This window comes from Polypterus senegalus, chromosome 16 (genome assembly GCF_016835505.1).
Source record: "Polypterus senegalus isolate Bchr_013 chromosome 16, ASM1683550v1, whole genome shotgun sequence".
Taxonomy (NCBI): Eukaryota; Metazoa; Chordata; class Cladistia; order Polypteriformes; family Polypteridae; genus Polypterus; species Polypterus senegalus.
In genome coordinates this window covers 36,255,127-36,270,261 of record NC_053169.1, presented here as the reverse complement: position 1 = coordinate 36,270,261, position 15,135 = coordinate 36,255,127, and the positions used below count along the sequence as shown (strand labels likewise).

Below are 15,135 nucleotides of genomic sequence, written 5' to 3'. Positions count from 1 at the left end.
GCCTGTGTGGGCACAGCGCCTCAGTCGTGACCTGCGGAAAGCCAATGGAGCAATCAAGACAGACCACGCTGTCACGTGGAGGAGCGCTCTGCCTCAATCACCTGACCAACCTCCCTCAGCCGCGCGAGCACACCCACCCACGGAGATCGAGACGACTATTTCATTCTTTATTTATTACAGACCCCATACTGCTTAGCCGCGGACCCACTATTCCACAAAGACATGACATCCTCTGTCACTCCTAAGAGGCCAGTTAGCCTAACCTGCACATCTTAGGGCTGGGGGGTAAGCGCCAAGGATCGCAGGACGCAGGAAAACCTGAAAGCTCCACACAGACATTGGCGAGTGTCTTTTCTGTGCTAGCGTGTTCCTCTTCTCACTTGCTTCTGTTTCTTTTTTTTATCGTTTGTAGGAGCTCATGAAGGTCACGTCTAACGGCCAGTCAAGAACCGAACGTCTGAGAGTTTTCAGTGACGTCCTTAATGATATTTGCAGTGAGTCACAGGTCTTTGGTGACATCTTAAAAAAGATTAAGGTATCTCATAAACTTAATACTATTATTTACCCCCTGCACTGGAGCAATTGCTGTAGGTTCAGTAGAATCCTTGAACTCTTTCATTTATTTTAACAAATCGTCAAGATTTTACCAAGCATGCAATGTGTGCTTTGATGTCTCTTACTGATGGTAAGATTCCCTGAGTCTAAAGTTCTAGTCAAATAAAAAGATAAGATAGCTGACAAACAAGATGGGCCCTCCATGTAGATTAGCATATACTGTATTTGGCTGAGAAGTCACTTCTGGCTTTTAGAGTGGCTGGACTCTTAGTACCGCTTTGAGTTGCAAGTTGCACTCTGCCAAGTATCTTCAGTGTAGCAAAGAGAGCAGACCATGTACAACTGGACGGCTCAGGTGATCACAAGATTTGATAAGATAAGAATAACGCTTTATTGGCCCATTGGATTTCCACATTTAAGAACTTTGACTTGATAAGTAGCTCACATAGAGCATACAAGACATGTTATTTGTACAATATAAAAAAAAAAGATACTGCACTCATGGGATATTACACTAGGTATATGTAAGAACACTGACTAAAGGTGGTTGGCAGTAATGGGTCATGTATATAGATAATAATGCAAAATTCTTAGACCTGCCTAGTCCAGTTCAGTGTTACTGTATCGGATGCAGGACCTTTCCTGACAGCACTTGGCAAAAGACACCTCTGGGCAGGATGGCGGTGAGCCACAGCAGCCACTCAGTGACAGCCACACTTACACAGGGGCCATTTCAAGAATCACCAAACAAGCCAACTAGGATGTCTTTGGTGACGTGAGAGGAAACCCGAAAACCTAAACAAACATGAGGAGAGCATCCAGAATCCTCACAGAAAATAACAAGGCACAGGATATGAACTGAGTACACCGGATCTTAATATCCATAATAAACAAATCAATTCATGTAGGAATATACTCTGCCTACTAATAGGAATACCACAGCATGAGTAACAGTGTAAGCTGAGTGGTCTGTGCAGTTGTGGGGTTAATGGCTGTGAGTGAGTTTGTTTTCTAGGTGTTTATTCAACCCGTGTCATTATGATAAAGCAGGGATTTAAGATTTGTTCAGTGGTTGATAGGAGTCGCTATATGAGAAAAAAACATGCTAGTTTTGTGGTCCTGGCAGCAATTGGAGGGGCTGAAACACACTATATAGCCAAACATCTAACCCTCACACCTAGTGTATAAGAGTATGGTGGACATCCCATTTCAGACCCCACGGGCATTGGTGTGGAGTTAAATCTCCCCTTTGCAGCTATAACGACCTCCACTCTTCCAGGAAGGCTTTCCGCTTGTCTGTGGGAATTTGTGCCCATTCAACAAGAAGACCCTTTTTTTTGTGGTCAGGTATTGATGTTGGACGAGAAGAGCTGGCTGGCATTCAGGGTCCAGTTCATCCCAAAGGTGTTCAGCAGGGTTGAGTTCACAGCTCTGTGCAGGTCACTCGAGTTCCTCCATGTCATTACAGACCTGGCTTTGTAAACAAGAGCACAGTCATGCTGGAGGAGTAATGGGCCTTCTCCAAACGTTTGCCACAAAGATGGAAGCACACAATTGTCTAAATTGTCTTTGTATGCAGGAGCATTAAAAGTACCCTTCAATGGAATCATGGTTCCTAGCTCAAAACCTGAAACGGCCCGAGACCATTATCCCTCCTCAACCACACCTTACAATAGGCACCATGCAGTCTGGAAAGTAGTGTTCTCTTGGCATGTGCCAAACTCAGAATCATCCATCAGACTGCCAGATGGTGAAGCCCGATTCGTCACTCCAGGTGGCATGTGGCATTGCACATAGTGATCTTAAGCTTGTGTGCAGTTACTCGGCTATGGAAACCCACATCATGAGGCTCCCGATGCTGTGATGATGTTGCATCGAGGCAGTTTAGAGCTCTGATGTGAGTGAAGCAGCACCGAATAGGTGATGTCTACTCCCCATGCAGTTCAACACTCGGTGACCCTGAGTTTATGTGGTCTACAACTTTGTGTTTGTCAATGGAGGCTACATGGCTATGGAATTGAGTTTATACACTTGTGAACAACGAGTGCGGCTCAAACACCTGAACTCAGTCATTTGGAGGGGTGTCCACATACTCTTGACCATGTAGTGTGTGCAGTGGTCTGGGTGAAAGGGCTCAGCAATGATCATGTCAGCATGCTTTAAAGTCCTGGAGGTGGATGACATGGAAGGACAGGAGATACTTTACAGACATGAAGAGATTTTTCAATCTATTGCGTCTCAATGTCTAATCCTTGTGCTTTTTAAAATTTGTTATCCTCTTCAGCTTTTGACTTCTTGTGTCCAAAAGTGATGTCTGAATTCTGTCTGGGGTGTACAGTAGTGCTAGAAAGCTTGTGAACCTTGTAGTTTTTTTTTCATTTCTACATAAATATGACCCAAAATATAATCAGATTTTTATTTAAAATTAATAAGTGACACAAAACATGCTTTTTCATGTACTAAATTTATTGAGGAAAATTATCCAGTGGTTTATATTTGATACCAGCTGTGCCCGGCTCTGCCGCATAGAAGTGAAACAGGACAGTGAGGAGGGCCCTGCCCAGCTCCCCACTCCTGACGTCGCGCTTCCTACTCCCCTCGGCCCACAGCCTCTGTCTTGGATTTGTGCAAATGTGTCACTCCAGCAAGCGAACTATGATTCTTAGCACTAAGAGAGAAGTCGCAAAATCAACTGGAATGTTTAAGCAAATTCTAGAAAAAAGGCCAATCTAAATCCGTAAGTAGTTTTCTGTTGGCTAGGAAGCGGATGTAAGATAGCCCTGAGGCTGGTGTGTGAGTGCGGAGGGCCCTGCCCCCTCACCTTGGCCCACTGCGTGTCTCTTGGATTCGCCAAATAAATTGTTACCACAAGCAAATTATGATACATAGCAGAATGACAGCAGTCGCTAAATCAACTGGAATGTTCAAGCAAATTATAGAAAACCTGATCTAAATCCGTTAAGTAGTTCTCTTGTGAAAAGTGGACAGACATACAGGCAGATGTTGGATGTTATATATATACTAGCAAAATACCAGCGTTACATGGCCAGCGTACTGCCTTAAAATTTTTATTAAGAAGAAAAAGTAAACCTTTTTAAACTGAGGGAAAATATACCAATAATTATTTGTTAAGGATCTCTTTGTATGCCATGTTGTCAGTTCGGCCCTCCGGTTGTAACATGACCAAGCTGTGCGCTGAGCTTACTCTTGAGCATGCAACGTACAGTTGGCCATGTGAACAGTAATCTTGTCTCAAATCTCACAGCTTGGATTGCTGCTGTCATAATCGGTTTGAGTTTCATGGTTTGTTTCAAGTATCGACAGTATTTGTAGGACTTGTTGTTTGAAGAGACATTCGGCATCTGTCAAGCGTTGTAAGCACACATCATCGATAACTTCACATCCATCTTTTGAGAGTTTAAACATCCATAAACATCAAAGTGTCCACTACTGAAACCATCACCTGTCAATCTAAGATGTTTAAGAGGCATTGGCGGTTGGTGTAAAATATTTGGCCATTTCGTACACTTGAAGCGGACAACCGAACAATTCAGCGGCAGCCATCAACTCACATGCAGAACCATAGGTGAAGGGCTTAAGCATTTCACTCTTCTAGTGCTCCTGTGTAGTATGATTATCTCCTGTACCGTCATCAGTCCACACCTTGAACCTGTCCCAGTCATTCAATACATAAGACACAATGTTCCTCCGGATATCAAGAGTGAGCCTGATATGGCCGTGCAATATGTAACAAAGAGAATGGAAAAGGTAGGTGCCATCTCCAGGCATGGAATCCACTCGGTAAGTGACAGTTCTTTGATCGATGGTGATCGCCTCGATAGACATGTTAATGCAGATGCGGTTGGAATGATAAAGGAAATGGGTACCTGAACAATGTAAAGTAAGTCTAAAATACCTACACAATAACTATAATGCGTAATAAATGAACAATAAAACAGCGGAAAAGCCGTGGATTAAATAAAAAAGGCTGTAGTTATCAGCAGGAGACGTGAATACTGTGGCAGCGAGAGAGAGCAGCTGAGCAGGGAGCCTGGGTGTTTCTCTCAGTGTTATTCAATGTTTTTACATTTAGTTTTCTATTACACTGGCATGTCCCAGACTACTTGTTTTTCTAGAGGTATCAATTTAACAATATTTTAGCAAAGATATCCATGTGTTGTGACCAGATGACTTGACGTGTGGATTACACGACACAAATAATAAGATGGATGTTTTTGGTACTGTTTGCTGATGTCTAGCGTTGGTCCTGAAATGCTACCACTCAAGCATAAACTTTGTTAAGTTGCCAGTGACAAATTCAATACAAAGTGCAAGATCTGAAATCCAAAGAAACATTACAAAAGACCCTAACCATTACTTGATATCCCTTTTCCTCTCTATACTACGATTCTCTCAAATTTGTGTTTGTAATTTTATGAGATTCCAAAAGCTTTAGTGCTGACTGTTCACACCGCCTTCTTAAAATTTTCAGTGTTTAATGCTGGGCTGCTAGAGAAACATTGACTGTGATAATGATATTGTGTCTTAAAAAGAATTTTTGAAATGATGGCCAGACCAGATTCTAATAAATGACAAACAATGTGGCAGGTGTATTACACAGTCCAGGCGTCTCTGTAGTGTTATATACGTCTGTATAGTTTCTGAAAGATTTGACACATGTTGAGCCGATGAGTGTGGATGTGTGAGTAATGGCGCCCTGTAAATTGGTTCTTTCCTGAATAGTTTTCAGCACCCTGTGACCCTGCAATGGAATACATGATCTTGAACAATATATAAATTGTAATTATTTCTCTTTTTACTGTTCTAGGCAGAGCATGATCTGTACCTTTACTCACTTATTGAATCTCAATCAGCAGTTCACCAGAAGGTAACAGCGCATTTTGTAATAAAGACTAGTGAGGTATTTCAAAGTTGGACATACCTGAAGTTCTAAAACTAATACTTCATCCTATTTAAGTTAAAACAGCACTCACCTTTATGGTTTTATAAACGATTAGCATCTGTGTATTTATTATTTTGTTGTATTTGTTGGGAGTATTTTTAATTTTTCTGCTTATTGCATATGCAAAAATAAACACTCTGATAAACAGGTTAGTAGCAATTTAGATACTACAGTAGGGTGTTATGATCTTACTGAAGACCTAGATTTGTAAATGAGAAAGCTGAAAAAGTTTAAGAATGATAAATCCAATATTCTAATTAGATCCCTCACCAATAGCCCTGCATTTCAAAATAGCAGCACATGCCTACATACACACAGGGCATACATTTTTAAACGTTCTTAATCCAATTCATGGTTGCGGTGAGGCATACATTAAAACATCAACATATCATCCTCCATTGTTCACTACCACGTGTGACGTGACTGATTACATTCTCTTCACATTTGCTTCTGGTACCCTAAAAAGTCTCTTGCTGGAAAACCAGATGTTGTGCATGGATTGGATGATGATTTTGTATTTTTTACATATGTACACTAGAATCGAGTAAACAGAAATTATGGGTAAATGTTTAAAGGCACTACTTAAAAAAAATAATCTAAATAAAATGTGGCAAAACAAAAGATTTGGCTGGAGAAGAAGCGTTATAAAAAAAAAAGGGAAACACAAAAACTATGTAAATTAAAGGATAACCATACTGTGAAATTTATAGTGCACTATTATGTACAAAAGCGGTGGGCTGGCGCTGCCCGGGGTTTGTTTCCTGCCTGGCGCCCTGTGTTGGCTGGGATTGGCTCCAGCAGACCCCCGTGACCCTGTAGTTAGGATATAGCAGGTTGGATAATGGATGGATGGATTATGTACAATTTCCAATAAAAATTAGAACAAGTCCAGTTTTGAAAGTCCCTAACATCTTACTGTCTACCACACTACTTGGTAGCTTATTCCAAGTGTCTGTCATTCATTGTGTAAAGAAAAACTTCCTAATGTTTGTACGAAATTTATCCTTAACAAGTTTCCAATCCCTATGTTAGCGTTAACCATTGTAGTCGACAATTAAGATAGACATATCTTAATCTGGACACCTCCAGCTCTGGAGGAAATATCCACAAGCTCTTTAGAAGCAGCAGACATGCTATTTCAAGATACAAATTTTAAAGCTAATAACATTTTATTATACAAGAGAACTTTTTAATTGTTCTTGTATGTGTCCACTATGCTTTTCTCTTAAGTAACTTTCTGAAGTGAAAAGAACAACCCAATAGCTACATGCATTGATGGCTGTGCAAATTTGATATCTTGTACCTTTGTACCGACGCTCTGAGATATCTTGAATTCCATTTTTAGCTATTTTTCCCCTCTTGTTTGCAGAAGTAAAATGAAAATCCTTGTAATTAGTAATTGCCATCTATTGTATTACATCTCTGCGGTGGGCTGGCACCCTGCCCAGGGTTTGTTTCCTGCCTGGCACCCTGTGTTTGCTGGGATTGGCTCCAGCAGACCCCCGTGACCCTGTAGTTAGGATATAGCGGGTTAGATAATGGATGCATGGATGGATTACATCTAAATGAAAAAGCATATACAGTAGAACCTCGGGTCACGAACGTCTCTGAACACGTACAAATCAGGTTATGACCAAAACGTTCGTCAAACTTTTGCATCTGTTCAAGACCCCACACTCGTGTGACGAACAAGCCAGTTTCCCTTCCGGTTTGTATGTGCCGATGATTTCCGCACGTGCTCAGTCTCTCCCTGTGCATTCGCTGTGAAGGCAGGAAGCAGGAGCGCGAGAGAGCAAGAGAGTGAGAGAGCAAGAGAGTGAGAGAGAAAAAGAGAGTGAGAGAGAAAAAGAGAGAGCGCGCGCGAGAGAGAGAGAGAGAGAGAGAGAGAGAGAGAGAGCAGAGAGAGCAGGGAGCCTGGGTGAGAGAGAGAGCTCTCAGAGTTAGAGAGAGAGAGAGAGAGAGAGAGAGAGAGAGAGAAAGCGAGAGAGCGAAAGGACATTTAGCAGGGAGCCTGGGTGTTTCTCTCAGTGTTATTCAATGTTTTACATTTAGTTTTCTATTACACTGTCCATTCTATGGTATAATTAGCTATTTTTGTGCTTAAAATCTTAAAAATATATATTTACATACAGTTCATACGGTCTGGAACGGATTAATTGTATTTACATACAATCCTATGGGGGAAATGACTTCGGTTCCGACCAAATCGGGTTACAACCAGAGTTTTGGACGAATTATGGTTGTGAACCGACATTCTACTGTATTACTGTCAGACAAAATTTACGGAAATACAAACCAGTATTACTAAGAGAGAAAATTCAAGGCACACAATACAGTGACGCGTATTACAGCCACACACAAGGTCCGTTGCCATTTATTATAGACTGTTCCTACTAATGTTTATGCTCTACTGTTCTAGTGCCCGTTATTGTAACGGGCTTAATGTCTAGTTTATTATATTTATTTATTATAAATTAATAATTAATTTACAGTATTATAATGATCTTAATTAATTATTTTTTGTTTAATTTATAGTTTTTATAATTTGCATCACCAATATTTACACTTTGTCTGTTTAACATGTATGTGTTTAGATTAGGCTATACTGTGGCAATTAGATTTTTCAAAAACTTTTTTGCAATTATTGAGAAAGCAGCAAACTGATCTGATGAATTACAAGCACTTGGGAATGATCTAGCTAGCAGAAAAGAAAAGAAAAAAAATACCATGTGAGTGTAATGTGGAGGGAGAGAACAGCAAGCAGCATTATTTCACCCTTGCATTATTCTGCTAAATCAGGTTAGATACACACTGCTAGGTTTTTGTTTAAAACACAGAATTGGTGTCCGTTTTTGCCTTTTAACCGCTGTAAATGGAGACCTGAAAATGCTGTCTAGAGCTGTATTCTTTAGAAAATGATGGCTTAACCGTTGCAATGTGGATGGGTAAAAGGCAAACTTTTAAAGATGCAGGCTCATATCACCCTCTTATTAACCCGAAGTTCCACTGTAACCTGATTCAGTCTCAGTTTCATAGTTTAGTGTGAGAAAATGTTTGAAAAAGAAAGAAATTTTAAAGTATGGAGATTCCTTGAATGGGTTCTAGCAGAGGGTGGGAACACTGCCATTGCTGATCGGCCCTGTAGTTGTCACTCCAGAAGACACTGTGTTGAGAAAAGAAGCAAAAAAATATATATTTGATGAGCTTATTGGAAAGAAATGGCGTGTGACTATAAGGGAGGATTAAAGGGCACCATGCAGTTTACGATATGACAGATTTCTTTTACAAGCCAAGTAGCCAATTTGATTTAGAATACATATAATCATTTTCTCTTAATGTCTTTACTAAAAGTTAGTAAAGTTAATAGACTTGTTCGTTTTGTACAACCCTCACAATTACAGTATATACATGTTGCAAATGTGATCACAAAGCGTTCTACCTATTAAAACTCAATCTGTTTAAGTCTTTGTATATTCATGCCAGAAAGCGTTATCATTATGTTTGACAAGCTTGCCATTTTACATTAAAGTATTTCTGCTTTCTTTTTTTTTCCTGGGTAGACGTTACTGCCTCAAATTGAGGACGAGAAAGTGCTGACTGCACAAGTCGAAGAGGCCAGGCAGGAGGTCCTTAGACTACAGAAGATTGCCAAAAAGGCTTTGAAGAAAAATGAGTGGTATGATGGCTTTTTGCAAACCTAATCGACTCAAAGTTTTTTCTGTTTATTTGATCACAGTCAAACACATTCCATTACAGCTTCTGTTAGGAAGTAAATTGTACTTCTGATACTGGAATTTTAAAACAGAGTGGGCCATACTTAAGTCTAAAAACCTGTGTGTGAAGATTTAGTGCGGTCTTTAAAAAGCACTCATTTGAGGATTTGAGCTAATGGGTCTTCGATAAATTCATCCAAATGAAGCTTTTAATGTTTTTTTTTTTACATTTTGTTCCAGTAATATTCTTAAACAGCTTTCATTTTAGTATTTATTTCATGCTTCAATAATTTTTATTGTGTGTTTTATAAATGTTTGCCTCAGCCTGAGAAACGAGCTGCAGACCGAGCTATTAAATTCTGGCGCCCCTGCAGAAAAAGGCAAGTAAACTCAAGCAAATTTACTTTTTATAATAATGACAACCACTTACGCTTACTACGGCAGCCTGTGGTATTTATCTTTATGTCATTAAGTGAAATCAAGCATGATATTTTAATCAGTGTGTTGTGTTTTATTTTCCCATAAAATGCATTACAATGAAAGAAAGATTACAAGGAGGCACCTTTGATACAAACAAACGTCGGTTTTTGTTCCTGGGTTGAGCGCAGTGTGTTTGCTCAGTGGGAGCCTATGCTGTGAGCCAGGACCCTCCATCCATTATCATGCCTGTTTAATCCAATTCAGGGTCACAGAGCTGCCCTCCAGCATTTGGTGCAAGGCTGGGACTAACTCTACACGGGACGCCATATCATCTCAGGGCACATAACCGACATTTAATTTTCACATTTTCGCATCAGTAAAATATATTTTCATTTTGTGTTATAGCAATCACTTTTACAATTTAATGAGTACTGCGTGTGCTCCATTTTTTTTCTGTATGCTTGCATCAGTCTGCAAGGAGTCAAGCAAGGGAGACATCCAGTGCCAAGGGACCATTCCTTGTGAAGACCCAGCTGAGAAACAGTCAAAGGATCAGCAAGTCAGTCCTCTTGTGGAGAGCATCCAGACCAAGAGGAGACACATTCAGGAAGTCAGGGAGGAAATGACCATACTTGAAAAAGAATTGAAAAATGAAATGGTCCCAGTTGCTGTCATCAGCACCATTGAGAGCTCAATTGAAGATGCTAAGGTAGAAATCATGTCGCGTTCTTCTAATGCTATCTTCTTTTTAAGATCTCTCGTTTACTTTATTTGTGCAGTAATCATATCTTTCTACTTTCAAACTGTGAAGAATATCTCTTCGTGTGCACTGCATCACTGCAGGAAGGTATAGTCAAATCAACATGTATGGTAGATTTGGTCCAATAATCAAAATATGTGATATTCTTCTAAAAAATCATCAATTGGAGGACCTACCAACTTTACCTTCTTGACAAGAAATGCTGGACCTCTGAAGATTTAAAGTTTTCTTCTAGATTCCCCAGTTTCTTTCTCTCTGTCATGCAATCTAAAAAAAGGAAATGTTTCCGTACAGTTCAAAGTGACAAGTTTCAAACCCTGGCCCATCAGAGTTTGTATGTTCTTTCTAAATCGGCATTGGTTTTCTTAGGTCGTTTGTGGTTTTTTGGTTTTCTTTCGGAAAGATGCCAGCAACTGGACAGGTCTTACCTCTTTAAGCGTTTTCTCTGCTGTGGAAATCCGTTGACCTGGGTGATGGCGAGCCTCAGGAAGGATCCTGGCTTGGATTGGCTTGTAAAGTTGGGGAAAGTAAACACAGACAGTGTTATCTGTGACCTCAAATGAGCGATGTGAGGTGGACCCGGCAGAGTGAATGTGGGCTGGAAGGAAGATGAGAGAGTGAGGAGCACCAGGGAGTAAGTCGTGGAAGATCAGGGCAGAGTTTGGGTGGCCAAGGAAGCAGAATGTGGCTTCGGCTGTAAAACAGCCCTCGCTTTCTGCTCCAAAAGCCTTAACAAAACCCCCAAAAAACTAATATCACTAGTTTTGTGTTTCACATTTGCAAAATCACATGCAAAACACATTTTCAGGGCGGTTTTGCAAAACTGTATGTGAAATGAGCTTTTTTTGCTCATCTCTAACACTGCTTCTTATCTGTCCTTCAAGGAACTGGGGTTGATTCCCATTACACTAATTTTCTTCCTATGTCTGCATGCCACAGACATGTGTGGCAATATTACTACTATTACTACTTATACTACTACTACATGTATGATACGTCTGCAAATCCTATCCTGCTTTGCATCTTATAATGCCATGATCTGCTCAGGGTTGGTTCATGCCTTGAGTCTGATGCTGATAGAACAGATTATCCGTAAACCCATAATAGAGAAATGAGATTGACATGAAGATGGTGTAATAAAATTATGATAAAAATATGCACTTGAGAAAAACATCCAGACTTTGGGATTTACTACAGGTTAAAACAAGTCTCAGAAGTAGACTGGTCAGTTAGCCAGAGATGAGAGGCCATGAACAGACCAAAGTTACCAGGAATAGAAGTGATAGGTAAAATGTATGGCACCCCTTTCATCCATCCATCCATTATCCAATCCGCTATATCCTAACTACAGGGTCATGGGGATCTGCTGGAGCCAATCCCAGCCCACTGCAGGGCACACACACACACACACCAAGCACACACTAGGGACAATTTAGGTTCACCAATGCACCTAACTTGCGTGTCTTTGGACTGTGGGAGGAAACCAGAGTACCCAGAAGAAACCCATGCAGACACGGGGAGAACATGAAAACTCCACGCAGGGAGGACCCGGGAAGCAAACCCGAGTCACCTAACTGCGAGGCAGCAGCGCTACCCACTGTGCCACTGTGCCGCCATGGCATCCCTTACCCCTCCAAAAGAAAAGCCTGGGCTAGAATGGGGCTGTGATTCAAGGGGAGTGTCAAGAAGCCATGGGATTCCTTTAAATTATCGGCTAAGAGAAAGGCAAAGTCTCTGCCATTTTTCCATCCGGTGAAGGAGGAGAAGACCATCTCTCTCTGTCTCTCTTGGTGACCATATTCATCCTGGATCAAAGACCTGGCCAACCAGAACATAAGGCAGAGCCACCTGGTAGTCTAAACAAGGTGAACTGATTATTACTCAGGTTATATTATTATATTTTTACCAACACTCATTTGAACTCTGCGTATATTTTTGGCATATTAGCTATAATGTGTGAAATAAATGTGTAACTTCCAGTGCTCTAATCTAATTGCCTGGAGTTACAGATATAACAGTAGGAGGAAAACTGGACTACAGTAGCAGCCCACCCTGATAGAGTGGGAGGAGTATGGGGTCTGAGTTGTTCTGTTTAGATCTACGTGAAGGGAAAAGGGGTCACCCTTGGACCCTACTATGACAAAGCAATGGTTCATAAAATAGATGACTGAGTTATTAAATTCAAATCACTGTATTAAAACAGAGCCTGATGTCCATTTCAGGATAGCACAGATCCAGCATCCAAGGCTCACATCCCAGTGTGTAGAGTTCACATCTCTCCGTGTTCTTCTTCTTTTGGGTCTTCTGGTTTTTCTCTCATGATTTCGCTTTCATCTCACCCATAGACACACGGGTTAGGTTGACTGGTGTCTAAATAGAGGAGTACGGGTTTGTGTGTGAGTGGGCACTGCCATGGACTGTCTCCCTTCCTGCCATCACATCATATTGGATTAAGCGGGTTTGAGGATGTTGTTATGTTATGATTTCCATTTTAAAACTAAGAGCAGTGGACAATTACACAAATGTAATATAGCAAATAAATATTATATTATATTATAATATAATATTATAATATGTGCACAGAAATGTGCATAAACATTATTAAGTAAGATACATTAACAGGTCAATTCTAAATTGAATTCTTCAAAATCCCCATCATTAGAACATTTGGGAATGCAGTCTAGTAAACTGTCATGTTTAAAAATATTTTAGCAAAGACCTGCTGGCAATAGAAGACAAGAAAACTAAGCACAAGTCTGCCCAGATTCTAGATGAAATAAGCCCCTGGGGCCCAAAACCATTAGGAAAAAGCACCAGTAATCCGTTTGAACTGGTCACCGTAAAAAGCCTTCACTGATGCTGTTTACTGGTTATTAGTTGAATTTCATCCTAAAGTATCCGCTTACATGGAATTCACTGGGCTTGGTGTAGCTAAGCAATTTCTTAATTCAGAAATATTTTAGTTGTATAATTTATTGTAGATTAACTTTGAATCTCTTAATCACTGAACTTATGTCACATTGTTAATAATTCCATTCTCAGGCTTTAAAAAGTGCCTCATTATGATGCCTCAAGTGTTGCAGGGGAAGTGCTGTTTAGAAAAATGATTGTGTATTTAGGTTTGAAAAGAAATGAAAGCAAAACACTTTTAGCATCACTGGGAGATTTGCAGTTTTTAAACCCACTGTGAATAAGGAAGGCACCCCGTTTTGGGACATCCTGATACGAATTTCAAGGAGGTGGCTTGCACTGCGGCAGAAAACACAGAGGCAAGGGCTTCTGGTAGCTCTCAGTCGCCACCTACTGGATACGTCTGGAGTTGTTAAAAGGCTTCCAGCATGAAATCCCAGTCATTGTAGGCACGATTTTGATGCCATTTTTTCAAAACACTTGAATTCATTTGACCAGGAATTTGTCTGCTTTGGCATTATATTTTTTTATGTCTGCAATTCTGAGGATATGTAATAGACAGTAATGAATTGCATTTTGTACTTTCTTTTAATATTACTAATTGCACTGCTTGAGTGAATTGATTGTGATCTTTATATTTAGCTGCCTAACTCGGCCTTGTTGTACTACAATAACAGTAAAAATAATCAGGCCCCTCACCATTTTATGCCAGTTTCTGAATCTGTAGGGGACTTTAATTAGAAATCTATGAAAAAATAAAAACATGTTTTTGCACAGAAATCTTCGATAAACATGTGTTTTCTATCCTGGGCAGCATACTGAACGACACAAACATGATTATTATGAGGTTATGATTCATATTTATTATAACACAATTCATAAAGAATGAGTGAACAGTTTTGCGTAGAGCTCACGTGCTGCTTTGGTCACCTCTGTTGACTTTAACTGTACTTGGCTCAGTCATGGACCGTAGTGGAATGCAGGTGTCCTACACAGGGTACTTTACTTCAACCTTGGACTCCCTGTATGGACCACTCATGTGCCAGAAAACAAATAGTAAATAAAACACATTTAACTTTATGAAGGGAAATAGTGCAGAGGGTCAAGTGTGTTATTTTAAAGTGAGTTCATCAAGAACGCGGGGACACAGTTGGAAACTTGTTAAGGGGGAATTTCACGTAAACACTACAAAGTTTTTCTTTACACTGAGAACCATAGACACTTGGAATAAGCGACCAAGTAGTGTTATAGACAGTAAGACTTTAGGGACTTTTACAAACTAGACTTGATGTTACTGTATTTTAGAAGGATTAAGTAACTAAGACTGGCAGGCTTTGTTGGGCTGAATGGCCTGTTCTCGTTGAAATTGTTTTAATGTTCTAACTAATCATACTACTTTAAGGGCGGAGTGGTGGCTCTGAGGCTAAGGGTCTGTGCTGGTATCCAGAAGGCTGCCGGTTCGAATCCCCGTCACTCTGCTGGCCCCCTGACCCTTAACGTGTAATTGCTCCAGGAGCGCTGTACAATGGCTGACCCTGTGCTCTGACCCCAAGGGGTATGCGAAAACTAACAAATTCCTAATACAAGAAATTGTATAAGTCGAAATAAAGTACAAAACAAAACAAAATACTCTTCAGAATTCATTAAAGGCCTTAAAAAAGTTGTCACTGTGCAGAATAAAGGTTGTTAGTCTTGTGTTCTCCTCTCAGTTTGTTTCTATTTCACATAATTGCCAATTCAGAAGTGCATTGTAATCTTCCGTAACATTTTATATTTACTGTTGTAAGAGTCATTTCTTAGTTACATACAATTCA

The 15,135-nt window shown here is 40.2% G+C and overlaps 1 protein-coding gene across 4 annotated transcripts in view; it reads left to right on the top strand.

The window, feature by feature from the left end:
- Positions 1-15,135, top strand: part of LOC120516878 (uncharacterized protein C6orf118-like) — a 50,928-nt gene that overhangs the window by 21,243 nt on the left and 14,550 nt on the right. For all 4 annotated transcript variants that reach the window (XR_005630931.1, XM_039738869.1, XM_039738868.1 and 1 more), the window contains exons 3-7: positions 413-535; positions 5,384-5,443; positions 9,079-9,194; positions 9,556-9,611; positions 10,122-10,360. Coding sequence is in view for 3 of the 4 variants with exons in the window: in XM_039738869.1 (XP_039594803.1) it covers positions 413-535; positions 5,384-5,443; positions 9,079-9,194; positions 9,556-9,611; positions 10,122-10,360 (594 nt within the window). In the remaining variant the exon portion in view is untranslated. The remainder of the gene's footprint in view (positions 1-412; positions 536-5,383; positions 5,444-9,078; positions 9,195-9,555; positions 9,612-10,121; positions 10,361-15,135) is intronic.